The sequence below is a fragment of the Elephantulus edwardii genome, unplaced genomic scaffold (genome assembly GCF_000299155.1).
Source record: "Elephantulus edwardii isolate Elephantulus edwardi_28Jun2011 unplaced genomic scaffold, EleEdw1.0 scaffold00075, whole genome shotgun sequence".
Classification (NCBI taxonomy): Eukaryota; Metazoa; Chordata; class Mammalia; order Macroscelidea; family Macroscelididae; genus Elephantulus; species Elephantulus edwardii.
Genome location: NW_006399825.1, coordinates 15,184,428 through 15,200,913, shown reverse-complemented (window position 1 = coordinate 15,200,913; position 16,486 = coordinate 15,184,428). Strand labels below are relative to the sequence as shown.

At 38.0% G+C, this 16,486-nt stretch overlaps 1 protein-coding gene across 1 annotated transcript in view; it reads right to left on the bottom strand.

Moving 5' to 3' along the window:
- Nucleotides 1–236: 236 nt before the first annotated feature.
- Nucleotides 237–16,486, bottom strand: part of CCNYL1 (cyclin Y-like 1) — a 36,851-nt gene continuing 20,601 nt past the window's right edge. Inside the window, exons 4-8 of the mRNA XM_006889128.1 lie at nt 10,806–10,841; nt 8,622–8,741; nt 5,556–5,722; nt 2,297–2,459; nt 237–353 (exon numbers count right to left, since the gene is read on the bottom strand). Of these exons, the coding sequence (XP_006889190.1) occupies nt 237–353; nt 2,297–2,459; nt 5,556–5,722; nt 8,622–8,741; nt 10,806–10,841 (603 nt within the window). The remainder of the gene's footprint in view (nt 354–2,296; nt 2,460–5,555; nt 5,723–8,621; nt 8,742–10,805; nt 10,842–16,486) is intronic.

Below are 16,486 nucleotides of genomic sequence, written 5' to 3'. Positions count from 1 at the left end.
TTGTGGAGTGGTTTTTTTAACTCTGTTTACGTTAAAAAGGACAGAAGACCGTGTTAACTGACAAGATCCCATTCTTTCCTATGGCATCATTCTTGCAGTCTGCTGAGTCTCCTGAATTTGCGGTCTTTCCTTTAAATGAAAATACTAAGTTTGCTGGTTTTTGAGCAGAAGAGGTGCTATTTCTCCAGTCTTTGCAGATGAGGAGTTCATGATGTGACAACGCCTCGTGTCTCCCTCTAAGAGATGATGGCATTAGAGCGCTGAATACCAATAAAATTATCAGCGCTGAAAGATCTTCTCATAGCAGCTCTGCACAAGTCTTTGTATTTGTCTTCACACAATCTAGAAATGGCCTGGGAAAGGCAGTAAAATAGAAAACAGACTTAAGAATTTAAAAGAGGAGAGTCCAATCTGAAAAAATGATCACTGACAATAAGCCACTTATCCTGACTCCTTGCAGACAGTTCGTCCTTAAAATAGCAGTAATTTTGGATAGCTGAGATGGTGGGGGATGCTACTTCCTGTCCACTGACTAAGGTGCAAAGAGTTATGAAGCAAATGAAATGAGACAGGCTTGCTGGACTGTGCTTAAATCATTTGCTGTCAAATGTATCCCAACTCACAGTGACTGACAGGACAGACAACCACTCCCATCCCTGTCAGGTTTTCAAGGTGCTACTCCTCAGAGAAGCAAAGCTAACCCATTTTCATCCTGTGAAGGGGCTGATGGATTTGAGCCAACAATTTTATCAGCAGCCAAGCACTGCAACCACTGCACCACTAGGGCTCCTTTAAGCTCTGCCAGAGAGCATGAAAGGTCTACTGGCCAAGGCACCACAACGTGCTATTAAATTCACACTCATTACGGCACAGAAACCTAACCTCCAGGACCACCAGAGTCGGCTTTGACTGCCACCGAGTCCAATCCGATGCTGAACTGGCCCTCCAGCAGGTAGTTATCTGAGGCTGAAAATCACAGGGGAGGGGACTGCCCATTTTTCTCCTAAGGAGCCACTAGTGGACTCGATCCACCAGAGAGGTGCTGCCCTAGGTTAACAGATTAAACCACCAGCGCCCCAGCACCAGCAAAAAATGTCAAGCTTAACCATATGCCAATTTCATTTGTGGATAACATTGTATATACTCACCAAAACTTGGAAGCCATATATGTGTATATTACAGTTTGATTAAAAGGCACATACTTCCTATATCCAGTACTTGAAGCACTCACACATTTCTTTGCCATGACTGCAGTGTCAAAAAACCTCACCGGCCTGGACTATGTTATTACATATAGCAAACTGTGACATGAATTTGCAAAATGAATTCGGGACAGTCAAAAGTAGTAAGTAAATTAGGTATGTAGTTATAATCAGAAATACAACCTTAAGAAATTATTTAACATGTTGATACACACTTTTAAATTGACTTAGAAACATGCTTAGAAATATTTTTTATATATATATATTACCATCATTTGCACAGCAACGTGTTAAATATTTCTCTGTGATGGATCAAAAAGAAAAAAAACCTCATTAAAAAAATCATTTAAAATATCTAAAATTATGGTCACAAAATAGTAACTACCTTTTAAATTTTTTATTATTTACAAAATTCGAATATAAATTCAAACAAATTCTCTCAATTTCCCTCACCCCTCCAACCATCAAATTGTACAACCTGATGATTAATTTCCTTTCTCCCCTGCACTTCCACATCCCTCTGCTTCCAGCCTCTCCCACTCCCCTTGGATCCTTATACTCATTCTACAGTAATGGCTTTATACAATATTTATCCTTGTGGGACTAAGTTAGTTCACTCAGCATAATGCTCTCCAGTCCCTCCCAAGTTAGGTAATAATTTACAAAGTTATTGCTCCTGCATGCTGTAGAGTATTCTATTGTGTGAATGTACCATAATTTCTCAATCCATTTGTTTGTGGTTGGACATTTAGGCTGTTGCCATGTTCTTGTGATGGTGAATAATGCTGCTATGAACATTGGTGTACAAATCTCAGTTTTTGCCTCAGTTCTCATATTTTCAGGGTATATTCCAAGTAGTGGAATAGCTGAGTAACTACCTTTTTTTTAAAAAAAAAAAGATGACTATCATAAAAGACACAGGAAAATATGATGCAAAATTCTACATGTTACAGTGTGTTACATAGCTGTTCTTCCATAAGGTGTTACTTTAAAAGCTTTCTGTTTATCTAATCACTATTTATATGACTTAGCCATAGATGGTGGTGGATTTGGCGGCAGACAGAAATCTCCAGTCAATGATTTCACAGGCTCACCTCTAAGTTCTGTGCCCTTTCTTTGCTAAGAGGAGAAAACAGAAAATTCAGGTTGTTGTCATCTGCTAAGGATCGAAGGTCAAAGTAGTATTTGGCATAAACACTAGTAGGAACATTAATATTAAACTGAAGTAGCTCCAAAAAATGCCTTTCCATCTCATTCCTGGAAAAGAACAGAACAAAACCAACATAGGACAATTTTAGTCAACTGGACTATCATCAACAACACCGTTCTGAGCTAGTGGGATGGTTCTAAATTCTATTTTGAAACAAATAAGGCTACCTCACTAGATTAATCCACTAACGCTCAAACAAGGTCCAGCTATTTGTGGTCCTTTCTGTGCCCCAGCACGGAGAGTCTCGGAGGAGGAGAAAGGTGAGGGCCCTCTCCTGTGTGTGTGCTTCTGACTCGGGGACTCATTCTTCAGAGTTCCATTAGTGCAGCTGTAAGATTCATACTCCAGGCTCACTCACTGCCCCACTATAGTGAGCAGATGAAAGGAGTGATGTATGCGGTTTATTAGCTCTGAAGAACTTGCAGACATTTTCACCAGGCTGATAACAGGAAGGGGCTTATTGAAGTAGAGACACACCAACAAAAGCAGTGGGCACATCACCACGGCAACAAATGGATCCATCGAGAGCCACTGCTATTATCTCTGAGGGGAAAACTCTTGAGGCAACAAGGATTTGTCTCAAATAAATATATAAATAAATAAGCAAGCTACATTTGCTCAGGAGGAAGCCCCTCCTCCTCCTCTTCCCTAGTCCAAGAGGGGGCTGCGGCAAGTTTCTGCTCACCTTCATTTTACGAAGGTGAGAAACAGTCAACATGACAAAACAAGATCTACTCTTTTTTAAGCTTTGGAAGACAGAGAGATTAAAGACAGATGTCCTGGCTACACAAGAGGACCTCTCACAGGGCACTGGACTGTAACTCAGGTGCCATTTCACCTGTGTAGACACTGAAGCCAGGAGATGCTCTGAACTCATCCATCCTCCTTAAACAGGGGTGGACACGTGGAAACGGGGACACATACATACAAACAAACACACACACACACACACACACACTTTCAAAGGGCCAGTTTAATAAAATGGAAAAGGAGAATACAAGTAATTAAATAAAACTAGAGTGCCTGTTACCAATTTCACAGCGAATATCTTTTAGTTTCTTTCCTTAAAATTTTAAACTATGAGCCACTGAAAAGGCTAACAAATGCTTCGCATTCTCCCATATGGAAGTGTAGTTAGAACATGAGCAGAAATGTGGTTATTTCATTTACTGAACTTAAAAATCCGACTAACCCTACTTCCTATAGCCTTAAGTCTATAGAAATGTAAATCAGATAATGTTTTGATAACCAGCTAATCAGGACCTAATTTACTAAGGCATAAATGCACTTCACTACCCCTTTTATAGCTTCTACACTAATACATTTTAATTGTGTAGAAATACAGTACTTCACAGGATTAACATGTCTATTAATAGAGGTTTAATCACTGAAGGAAAGCATTATGCAAACAGAATATGCATCTGGTTTTGTTGTGTTTTTCTTTTTTAAAATTACTAGATGGCTGAATAGCATGCCATTTACAAGCATAGCAGATTTCCTGAGCAGCAGCTGCTCAGGGGGACTTATTCTTTTGAAGGGCAATATATTATCCCAGGACATACAGAAACTAGCAAATCAACCTTGATCTCTAAGTTTACACTCACAGTGAGACCATTACTAACTGTAGTCAACAGCATCTGGAGGAAACAAAAGGATATGAAACTTTGTTGTAATGCTAATTTTTAAGACCATAAACAAGAGCAACCTGTTTATAAGTATAGCTCCTGATGGTTCATAAACAAAAAGCACTGGTTGCAATTACTATTCTTGTGGCAAGGCCCTGATCCTTTGGTTTCTGTAATGAAAATCTGTGAAAACCTATGCATTTCTCTTGTCCTCTGCTGCTGTAACTACTGCTAGGGTCCCACCCAGGGCAGCTGCAGGTTAGAGGAGACAGCTGCAGGTTAGAGGAGACAGCAGCTCCCATGATGGCTCAGCTCCTACAATTCCCAAAACTACTTCAATTAGTTGCAATTCATTTGGAGATCTTTGCTGCCACACCCTTATCTAAGAAGGCTGCCAGCAACATCAAGCATGATCATTTGGTTTACACCATTATCAAAGTGGTCATTTCTACTAAAGCCACTTCAACAGCTACCACACCTCACAGGTCTCCTTTTAATCAGAAGACCATGCATAGTTTGGTAACTGCGAATAATGTCTCAGCTAGAGGAGTAGTAGTCAAAGGTAACAAGGACAAAAATCTCTTACGCTGCTCAATATAATCAAAGAAGTCCTTTCATATATATACTTAACTGTCACCCACAAAGATATTTTCAGTCAAAGGGGTAACTGAGTCTGCTCTAGCTCCTCCTGCCCACTACTCCCTGGGACCTCAGAGTCACCAGAGTGCCAAGATCAGAGGCCCTCATTTAGTGTGGCATTTGGACTTAGCAGGCAGTGTTAGAGTAGCCTCATTACTAAACAAGGTTCCTTCCACTCTCAGTCAGCTTAAGACCTCACCAGGCTGAGTGTTCCAGACAAACCAAGAAAGAGAACTACCAAACCCATCAGACACATTTCTAAACAAATACAATAGGGGAAAAGACAGAAACTGGAAGGATTTGAAACATTCATTTTTGTCTTACACCAACAAGTGCCCGTCTGCTTATCTTACAGTTTCTGCAACAATATGGTTTGATTATGGAAAAAGAAGGGAAGAGAGGGGATTAGCAAAGGCAAATATACAATGGGTGGTATGTGTGATTCAGGCTGGAGCCATAACCCTGTAATAGCCCAGAGGCAATCTAATCTGCTAACATGGGAAAAAACTTATTTCAGAGGCCAGAGGTATGCTCCTTAAAAGGGAGCTAGAACTGGCAGTCTGCTTTCAAAATGCCTTAAAGGATAGTAAAAACAACACTATTATGATAGGAAGCTTAAAAAACTGTTTGCCAAAAACCACCAGAAAAATACTTTATTACAAGAAGATTATTATAATAGCATATCACAAACTATTAATTAATAATGGAAAAGATGAATAAATGCACTACAGCTGGAGAAAAAGAACATGTCATTTTATGCCTATTTCTGTTTTCAGCATAATGTTATCTTTAAAAATATTTATTAAAATGTATACTCTATGGGAGCAAATGAGGTATTTGAAAATGGTTAGAAAGTTCACCAAAACCTTCCAAACTCACATGTCCTCTACTGTAATGTCCTTGAGGATCTGGCAGTAGTCCACATTCCATACAGCCTGATCGTCCCACACCTTGGAGGCAAGAAGAATGGCTCCCAAAACAATTCTTTTCCAGTTAGTGGGACAAATGTCGATCTCAGCATAAGTTAAAAGCCTTTCTAAGTAAACCTGCAAAAGTAGAGCACTGGTCTTTGATTTTAGTTCAATTTAAGTGCTGTGATAAGAATGATAATGATATTCTGCATCTGTTTTTTACTAGGGAAAAAATGCCTTTTATTCTTAAAATTCTGCAGAGACTTTGCTTAGTCAGCTAAAGTAAGAGATCTTATCCAGGAGGAAGTTAAGATACCTGTCTGTCCATGCAACTGTCTGGCCCAGCTTTGATCACATGAATAACTGGACATCTCTGCAGAGGACGCCCTGAAGGGAGGCACTCTGAGGACGTGCAGACTCAGGGGATTAACAAGGCCAATAGAGAGTCAGCCACATGCAATCTACTATGCTGGGGTGGATAACGACTTTATAGGTATGCACTGTTTAAATATGTAATTCTGAGCACAGCTTCATCCGCTACTTTTTATGATAACCAATCCTTTGGTGGCACTAACTTGAGGATACAAACTAGCAGTCAAGAGCGCCTCCCAGTGGCCGCTATGCAGTGCAGCACCCTGGGTGGCTTTCGCATACTCCAGTGCTCAGGGCTTTTGCAGGGAAGACCTGGATGCAAAAGCATCTTGGACCTACACTGACATATCTCCACTATCATCCATGATACTCCTTTTCTGTTGATTGAAAAAGGGTACAGACCGAGAGACCTACTAATTTCTCTGTCCCTCCAATTTCTCTAAATCTGCCTCTTAGTTTGTGAGGTGGTTTCATGACTTTATTGTCATCAAACATCTATTCTACAGAGAACACGACAAGATTAAGTCAATCAAAGGAGGCAGAGATAAACACTGATTTGTTAACCTCAAAGAGTGCTCTGCAGAAGAGTACATTTACTATTTTAACTTTACAATAAAGACAGAAAGTTAATTTTCAGAGTATGTCCACTCTCTAATGATTGCCAGGCTGACAAATACTGAATTATGTCATCAACTCAGATTCTTGCTCTCAATCCCTAAAACTCAGTGCTCAGAATTATCCCCCAAAGGCACTTAAAATTGGTACTCACTCTACTTCCTGCCTCTTTACTGGCAAACCAGTTATATGCTGGTTATTTATCTATACCATTGGCTCTTCTGTGTCAAAGTCTTATCTTCCTTCCTAGCAGATCCACTCAGGACCACTTCTGCAGCATTATCACACCTCCTTTTGAATCTTTGTTGAGTTTCTCCCTGATGTGAACTAGGAATGTATAGCCCCTAGAATGTTCTTCTCTCATTCCCAGTACCCTCTCTTGATGCTAACTGTTCTTCTCCCACTATCTCAATTTACTTCAGTCCACTGCCGCTGTCACTCCACTGAAACTACTCTGCCAAGGCCATCAACACCTCCACACGTACGAGGCAGAAGAACACCACTCTGGAATTCCACTGCTCCCCCTGCCGCTGCCTCATCTTCCCCCATCAGCCGCAGCCCAGTTGCTGTGGACAAAAATCTATGTACGAGTCACCACTCTCCAAACTGTTAGGGATGTGACTTTTTATTGAGCCTTCACTTCTCACCTATATCTCTGTCAGTTCTATTTCTCAACTTCATTCCTTCCAAGCATTACCTTTTTTCCATGGCCTAAAAGCCAGAAGGCCTGAGAAGGTGGATCTTTCTCCCACATTATTCCATTTCTCACTTGGATCATCTGGCCTTGCCATTCCTTCACCGGGTACCCGTACCCATGTACCATCTGTGTCTGCACTTCCTCCCCTGGTCTTGTCTTTTCATGATTTGTGTTCTCATTTCATTCTGGTCATTATCGCAACATTACTTCACTACAAAAGCTCTTCTGGACTGTGCTAATACACTGAAAATCTATAATCCGTCTTTTATCTTTCTCCTTTGCTTTATCTTCTTGGTATCATTATCTGATATACTCATCTTATTAAAATGATTAAAAAAGAAGTAATGGTGGTCTTCCTTACTAGAATATACTGACATTAAAATGAGAACTTCGTTCAACTCCCTCTGCCATCTCAGTATTTAAAGCAGTGGTCGGGATTAGGCACCCAGGGAGCACGTAGGAATGAGCAAATTCTAGCTTAGACTTTGCTCCCTCACAGGGCCATCAAGTCATAACATGTCTGAACTTGCATGCTTCTCTCAACCAAGGCCGATTTCTTTTGTGTCCCCTCTTTCTAGGTATGAAGTACCACTCTAGCTCTTGTTACATGCACCTCTTGAAACACCTGTGTCTGATCTAAGGCCCACTAACAGGTCTCTATTCCCAAGTTAGGTACTGACCTAATATTCTCCCCCCTAAGCCCCACCCCAAAACCAGGCAGTTGAAGTTCCTCTATAGGTTTACTATAGAAAAAGAATAAAATCATGTAACTACTTCTCATTTGAATGGAATTTATTATTCAAAATAACAAAAATCTTACCAGAGTAATTCTATAAGGATGATACACAAAGGCAGTCAGCAGGCTAAGTGGCATAGTTTTCCCAAGCACTGCCGTCCTAGGTAACTTTAAGAGCAGACACAGGAGGGGAACAGGGATGGGCTAACACCCATCATCCAAGGAATTGAGGTGGTTGTTCTCACACATCAGAACTGCCTGGACACTATAGTTTAAGACTCATCTACGACCTCCACTGACTTCAATCTCACCTGTGAACCAGGGAGTCTTGTTTTTGTTCCCATTTCCACACAGGCCACATGTGTGTGCACGTGGAGACAATGTATTCTCTCCTACTGCCTTTAAGAGCAGTTGTTTTGTGATGGGAAAAGCAATAGCAACATTTTAACTATGACTATAAAGCTTGAGTGAATGCACTTTCCTTTGACAGATTTCTCTATATTATAAAGTTATGATGAAAATTTCAGAAACCTACTTTCATTTACTTTACAAGACTGTATCATGTTGTATAAGACAGAAACTTCTACAGATGTGTGAAAAAAGAAACAACTCACCAAAGTTACTATTGCACATTCAGCTGTTAGCTGTGCAGCACTGAAAAGAGTACGAACAAATCTGTAAATAAATTTGTGTTCAGGATCATGCTTAAAGTATTCTTCTGGAACCTTTTCTCGCTGAAAGAAAAGAAAAAAGATTAAATATAAATGTCCTCTGAAGAAAAATACTAATCTTAAAATATCTGTGTTCAAATTTGTGTCCACATGCTCTTAAAATACTTTCAATTAGCTACTAAGTCTTTGAATCCTTTAAAAGTAAACAAAGGAATCTTAAGATTACATATTTCAGTACCCACCACCACCTAAAGTATGCACTGAGAAAATTTATGTTGTTCTTTTCCACACCTCAACCTGTAAGAGTCCTATTAAAATAAAAAATATTATTAGGTTTGGAAGTCTTAGGAACCAGCTACCATATTTCTCTGCTCAACTTTGAAGAATTAACTCTTTTCGCTCTCTGTAACTTGAAGGCAGTCTAGCACAGTAGCCATCAGTGGCTATGTCAGACTTTTATGTTCCCCAATTCAATTGTATAAGTTATTTTTTGTCATTTGAATCAATTTAAATATAAAGTGTTCTAATTTTCTTCATAGACATCTTACATAGTTGTTAGGTTTTCTATATACTATTAAAAATTATCTTTTAGAGAGGCAGTCTTTAAGAAGGATCTCACTGCTTTCTCCTAGATCTACAATAAAGTACTATGGATATTGGGGAGTAAAAAAGATCTTCCAAAAAGGTCAGTCTTCTGCTATTTGGCATGCCAGCTTGCCGGCTCACCAGCTCACCTTGGCTCATAGGTGACTTTAAGCACACACTCAATGCTGCTATTTCTCCAACAACACTCCACAGGGGAGGGTAAGGAGGTCACACTGGAAGATGATTTTTATTTTAGCTGGAAGAGTATTTTCCTTCTAGCAGTTTCACAGCAAATCAGCATAAAATAAATAACTTTATGAAAGAAAATCACAACCACAATAATAATGATACTTACTGTGAGTGGATGTGATCTCTCATCAAAAATATCCAAGGACCTATTTGCATCTCTATAAAATAAGAATATACATTTTAAAAAATTGAATCTGTTAGTATCTTAGTAAAATACAAGCAAGGACTAGAGGAGGCTGGCAGGAATTTAATCTTCAACAAAGCAGTTTAACAAATTCTTCTCCTTTGGTTGCCTAGTGGCAAAAATCTTTTAAAACAAACCTTCTTCCAACTGTAAATAGGCAATAAGCAGCGTTTTATTATTTTGTTTCTTTAATACAACAAACTGCAAAAGACTATAGGAGCAAGTAGATACAGCCAGACATTTAAAATTATTTGAAAATGCATAAATCAATGTCATAGTTATCATTCATTTTTCATAAGAGTTATTTTAAAAAATAAAAATAAAAAATTTGTGTGCATGTACTGTCAAATTGGATCTGACCGGTACAGGAGGAGATTGTCCCTCCTTCTCCAAGAAAGCATCTGGTGGATTCGAACCGCACACCTCTGGGATTGCAGTGCAGCTTCATGCCACTAGGGCAGCAAAGTTCCCTAAGAGATATTCTTTTTAACACAATGGTTCACAAGACACAATTCTGTTCCTCAGAGGGTATCTGTACATGCCTGGAGACACAAGGTTTGGAGGTAATACCGGCATCTAGAAGACAGAGGTTTGCTGGTTTGTGTCACTGAGTAAACCCCATGGGCCAGAACAGAATTATCCCATAGGGTTTCTTGGGCTGAAGGTAACCTTCATAGGAGGAGGCTGCCAGGTCTCCAGACAGGCTTGGGGGGTGTTTAACCAACAGTTAGTAGTCAAATGCTTAACCATTACACCACCAGGGCTTCTTAGAGGCCAGGGAAGCTGATAAATATCCTGCAATACCCAGCCTCCCAAAGCATCTACATCCATGGAGCAACAGTGATAAACCCTGTGTTAACATACAATGAATTTATTTTTTTAATTCTGAATTTTAATTTCCCAAACAGTAAATACTGACAAGCAATATAATTGTCTATAATTTGAGAGGGAAAAAATACTGAGACAAAAACCAAATTACTTACTTTAGTATTGTAACAGAGCACTCTATAGCTTACTCCAATAATGTCCACAGATATTACCTAACACTAAACTTGTTATCATGTAAAGTAACTAGCTGAAATAACATGACTGGTTTTAAAAGAACTCACCTGTTCTTTATGTGGTAGTATATTGCTAAGGTCACACTGTAGAAGGAAAAGAAAAGAATTTGTAACAAATTATTTTCTCTTTTTGTTTGTTTTAACTAAGGAAAGGGGAAAAGGTTTCCTCATCCTAAAGTTCAGAACACCTCCTCATGGGCCTTTTTTAGCTCTTTAGCTTTTGGCAAAAACAATTAAAATGCTAGGCAGTATTCCATTAAAAGACATGTGTCTACTGAATATTATGATATATGATTACATAGTTCTCCTCTGTCATTTGTCCTTCTACTCATAGAACCTCTGATTTAGTAGAAATTACAATATTTATATACCTGCTTAAGCTCGATCCATATAATTTTTATTTTCTATGCTTTTTGAAAAACTTGAGACACTGTAATTTCAGTTTATTTCTAGTTTATCATCTTCCTACTTTACCCATTTTTCATCATTTCCTAAAAGGAAGTAACAAAGGTACTTTATGTCAGATAGTATCATTTAAAGCCAACTTGCAGATCTATTAGTAGAAAGTTTATTAGCAAATCCAAGTACCCATAAAATTGATGATGGGTCTAAGCTAGTCTTATATAAACAGTGCTAGCAATGAAATTTACTACTATACAGTATAATAACGGCACGCATTCCCAAACCACTTTTAATGAATTATTAATGAACAGATACGATTCCTCAAATACTCTAAGTCACGGCACTACTAAATTACTCACAGCTGTTGTATATGAGAGAACAGAGAATTTCTCTGGGATTTGTTTTATGCTTCCATTTGCCCTCAGTTTAAAATGCAGCTCAAAAGAATTGAAAGCAGGCAAATATCAATCTTAAAAGTTTATCAAAACACAAAAAAACAAATGCACAACAACAAAAAAAGTTTATCTACACTTTTTAGTTTAGCACTTTAAAAAGACTCGCAACTTCTCTGAAAATGTGTGTTGAGTATAAAGTAACTTTTAAATTAACAAATAATAGTATTAGGATCAAGGATGGATACTTCTATAGCATTTCTAATACGTTCGCCTCTAAAACAATTTTAACAGTAGAGAATCTGAAGTTGTATGCTGAAAAGGACCGCCAAACCTTAGATGCCACTTAACCCAACAACCCGTTTTATAGGTAAGGGAATCAAGGCTTAAAATCATCATCAGAAGCACCTTTCTACTGAATGAGAGTCACTGGAGGATCTTTAACAGCTGATCCCTGGCATTCTGATTTACTGGCGCCGAGAGCGCCAGAATTGCTTTTTATATCTTCCTAGGCGATTATAACGTGCAGTAAAGTTTAGAAACTAATGAGTTAGGGCTCAGGCCAGAGTCATAGGGGATGCTTTTGTGGATATATTATGCTTCATAACCTTTTCCAATTTATGAAAATATTTATGAGCATATAGGTATGGAGCAGGAGCTTCAAGTTGTATGCAGACATATATTTTGGGAAAAGTTACATAAATGATTACAGAATAGCTCACTAACCTTCCTTAAACCCAATGCACTATTAAATTTCTTCTGCCTTATACTAAACAATCTTTTCAATGATTATCTTTAAAACATAAACACACAAACCCCCACACACCCTCTAAAAAACTTAACCACCGCAAACTCAAACTCCATCTACTTCCAAAAGCAAATTTCTAAAATGCAGCCCATTTAAGTCAGAAAGCAGCTTAAAAATGCCATCTATGTGAGAATAATCTTTAACAAAACAAGCCACTATTGAATTACACACTGAAACATCAGCAGCTTCTTGTGTTTTTTTTAAAAAAAAGCTGGAGAAATCAAGTCTTTTTTTTCCACACATGGATTTAGTACCTTGGATGAATAAGAACATTCTGTGATTACTCATTAGGTGCCAAAGCTCTGGGTTCGGATTTTACTGTAACACAATTTCATTTTTACTGGTACAACTGAGACACAAAACTTCTGAACCTGCTGTTTTTGAAAAGTCAGTACATTAGAAACAAAAGTAAGTTTATAAGGGTGAAAAATAAAATTTGGGATATCAATACATTTCCCAAACTGTGTTCTGCAAATCAGCCCTTGTAACCAATTGATTCCAACATATAGTGACCCTCCACTGGGAGCCAAGGCCGTAATCACGGAGGAGGAGACTGCCCACCTTCCCCTTGAAGAGCTGCTGTTCAACTCGGAAATGTACATGCAGCCTGTGGGTTAGCACCAAAACTCCCCACCGCCAATGCCACCAGGGAGCCACAGAGATGCTAATGTTTCCTAGACAACCCCAATGGAGTCAGGGAGTTCTTATAAAAAAGAATGGGATTTTTAAACATTTCTTGCTAACCTTGAAATGTTCTGAAAATGGATCTCTAATTGTAGACTGTGAGATAGCCCCAGAAATGAACAGTTTCTTTCATCAGCATGACACTGTTTGTATTTGGTTAAGGATAAAACTGACAATAAGGTGTTTCCAACACTTTGTTCCTTTCACTGTTCTGGGTGACACAAATTCCACCGTAAAGAAATTAAACTGAGATTTCACAGAGGAACACTGCAGAAGGAAAAAGCTTAATGGGGCGAAAAACAAGTCAGTGAAATGTAAATGCAGATACACTCTGGTGCCAGCAGGGGACAAGCTGTCCTTCCAAGAGCAGCTTCTGCGGTAGTAGATACTGTTTCAGGCTTGTCATTCATAAAGAATGGGGTAGGTTGCTGTTTTGGGGCTCCTCACCACCCAAAAACCTAAAAACAGCCAACAGAAAGCACCTCCTCAGTATAGTCAACAATTCCTGATGACATAAATCCATCAACTAAAAAGGGATTTCCTGAGATTCTTCATTTGCTAAATTGCCTTCCCTTCTACTATATATTATAAAACTAAAATGTAAATTAAAATTCCTATTTACATCCTTGAAATCAACATATACTTGACACCAGTTTCTTGAAATGGAACACTACAAAGGACACGCAAATGCCTACACCAATTAAGTATAGCGCTTGCCAAATTTTAGCACCAGAGGGGAGTCTGTTACTCAACTTTGGGAACCTAGTTATACTCACCATTTTATTGTCGTTCTAAGATTGGGCTGGCTGACTGTGCTGTCATCTAGAAATATTGTGGAGCATGAGCTATACTTTTTAGTAAGCTGCCCTGGAGATACCTGAAGGGGAAGGGAAATAGAAGAAAATGTCACAGTAAGTTAAACCTATAAAGTTGTGTTGTTCCTTCCTTAGTTAAAATGTCAAATGATAAAACATTAAATTTTTTTTTGCACTTTATTAACTGCCTAAATGTGATATCATGTGGCTAGCTCTATGGGAAACTCACTGGACCAAGAAACCTTGACAGAAAACGGTGGAGGAATGAGTTATCAAGTACTGTCCTTACTATGATATCTATAAATCAAATCTGATGAGCATCTATGACAAATACTATTCCTATGACTTTCGGCAACTATTATTTGGAGGAATAAAATTTATATCTATCTCCTATGGTTTAAGCTATTTAGCTAATATATAATTTCTTTTCACGATTTAAAAAATATAGCATGAAAAATGAAAATATCAAAAGTTTACAGCAGAATGAAATCCAAAATCTCTGTAAATGTTCATTAAAATTCTTAAAATAAAAAAAGATAAGGTTTCACTGATTTTCCCCCTTAAATTTCTATACTATTGATTTACTGCAATAAAATGCAATGCCTCAAGTGACAGTAATAGAATTCTACTGCCATAAACAAGAGCCAAAAGCTAATAAAAGTAGTAAGTACATTAGTTCCTAAGACTGTGCTGAGCAGGTGACGTCAGAGAGCCAGTGGCTGCTTTGGGCAGGGCTGCTCTGCCACCAACATGCTAGTGAACCAGAGGTTTCTCTGGGCCTGTGTTTCTTGATCTAAAGGAGGAAAAGGACACTGCTCTAAGATACCCTCATACCCAAAACCCAAACAACAAAGCAACCTTCCTCTCAATGTGACTTTTATGTCATGCTTAAGAAAACTGCCATTATATTATTCAAATGGAAAACTCCAAGAACAGTTCCTGCTCATCTGAATACTTTATTAGCTTTATTCTGAGTTGTCACAAGTCAATACACTTTGCACTCATGCTATTTTGTCTGCCTGCTTTATTCCTCACGTTCCAAGAACCACATCATAAATTGTTTTTCCACACCCATGCATCTAATTTAACATTTGTCATAAGGGGCCAACTGCCTGCAGGATGGCCACTGTCATAAAAAGGTCTTCTGTCAGGAAGGCAGGAGGTTACTTTGTTTGGGGCAAATGCTATGTTTAACAAGTACTTCACAAGCTACTTGAAAAATCAATTACCATTTACAATTTAGAAGGTCAATCTTACTACAAACAAGTATTAATAAGAATTTATCCTCATTGATACAGAAGTGCCAATGAACATGAGGAACCCTCTAGAGAAATTAGTTTCAACACACTCTAGCCATTTACTTGCAAAGAGTTCAAGAACTTAGCAACAAATTCTAAAACAGTCTAAACTAAGTTAAAACAATAATCATCTTTAAAAACAATGCCAATCTTGGTCACTTTAAACAGTTGAACATAACAGCATTCTTTAAACCTCAGATTATCAACAATTTTACTATTATAATTTAAAAAAATTTTTACATGTTTGCTCATTCAGATGAACCTTCCTTTCTCTCAATACAAAATCCTTTAACATGCTATTACACTCCCCATCAGGATTCACTATGAATCATGACAAAATGAAAAATAGAAATCTAGTTGATGTCTTTCAAAGCATTTTAAAATTGCCAGTAACAATAATCAGAAATATTTGTATAGTATATAAAATGTCATTTTCCTTCTATCATTTTACTGTAATCCACATTTCTTATTAATAAAAAGTCTCAGATGTTGTATTTTTGAAAGGAATTAATATGGGGACTAACTACTCCCTCAAGCCACAAATTTCTAAATGGTATCTAAACTCTGATGTTTCTTACCCTGCTCAGTCAATATATTATGTACGTTCCTATTCTCAAAAATATATCTACAAAATGAAAAGTGAAAATTCATTCATTCAGCTCTTAGTGGAAGGAGATCTCTGTTAAGGTCACCACTGTTAGGGCTTTGTATGGCATACATTATCTGAACCTAAAAAAACTCCAACCAAAAAGCCACAGAAAGGAGGAGGGGGAATAGAAGCAGCATAACAAAATGCAGAATAGATTGGAGAGTTTTAGTATTTTCTCTTACATAAACCTTCACCCCCTATTATGAATGTATTATTTATTTGTCTTTGAATATGTAAGTCTAAACATTTAAAGTTTTTAGATTGTGGTCTTACAGCTTTAAGGAATTTGTAGACTTTCATGATTTAATAAATCATGAAATAAATAAATCAGACCAACTTCTGGTCTACTACTATCTAGACAGAGTCAGAAAAACACTAAACACTTTAAAAAAATTATTCTTGGCGTCCTACTGCTTAAAAATAGATTAAAGACTATATTTTCCAGGGAATGGCTTTTTTAAAAGCTAGCTATTCTCAAATGTGGTGACCAGAAGGATGCATGCAGAAATCCTCTTGCTGCTAAATATATAAGTAAGGAATATACTCTAGTCACTCTTAACCACTCCAACTTCTCCATCTCAAAAGTACCCACACGACACAGACTAGAAGATGGCAAAGTTAAGCCTCAGAGAACAGCCTGGATGTTATTGTGGATCACAATCAGACTACATTCCCCCACCA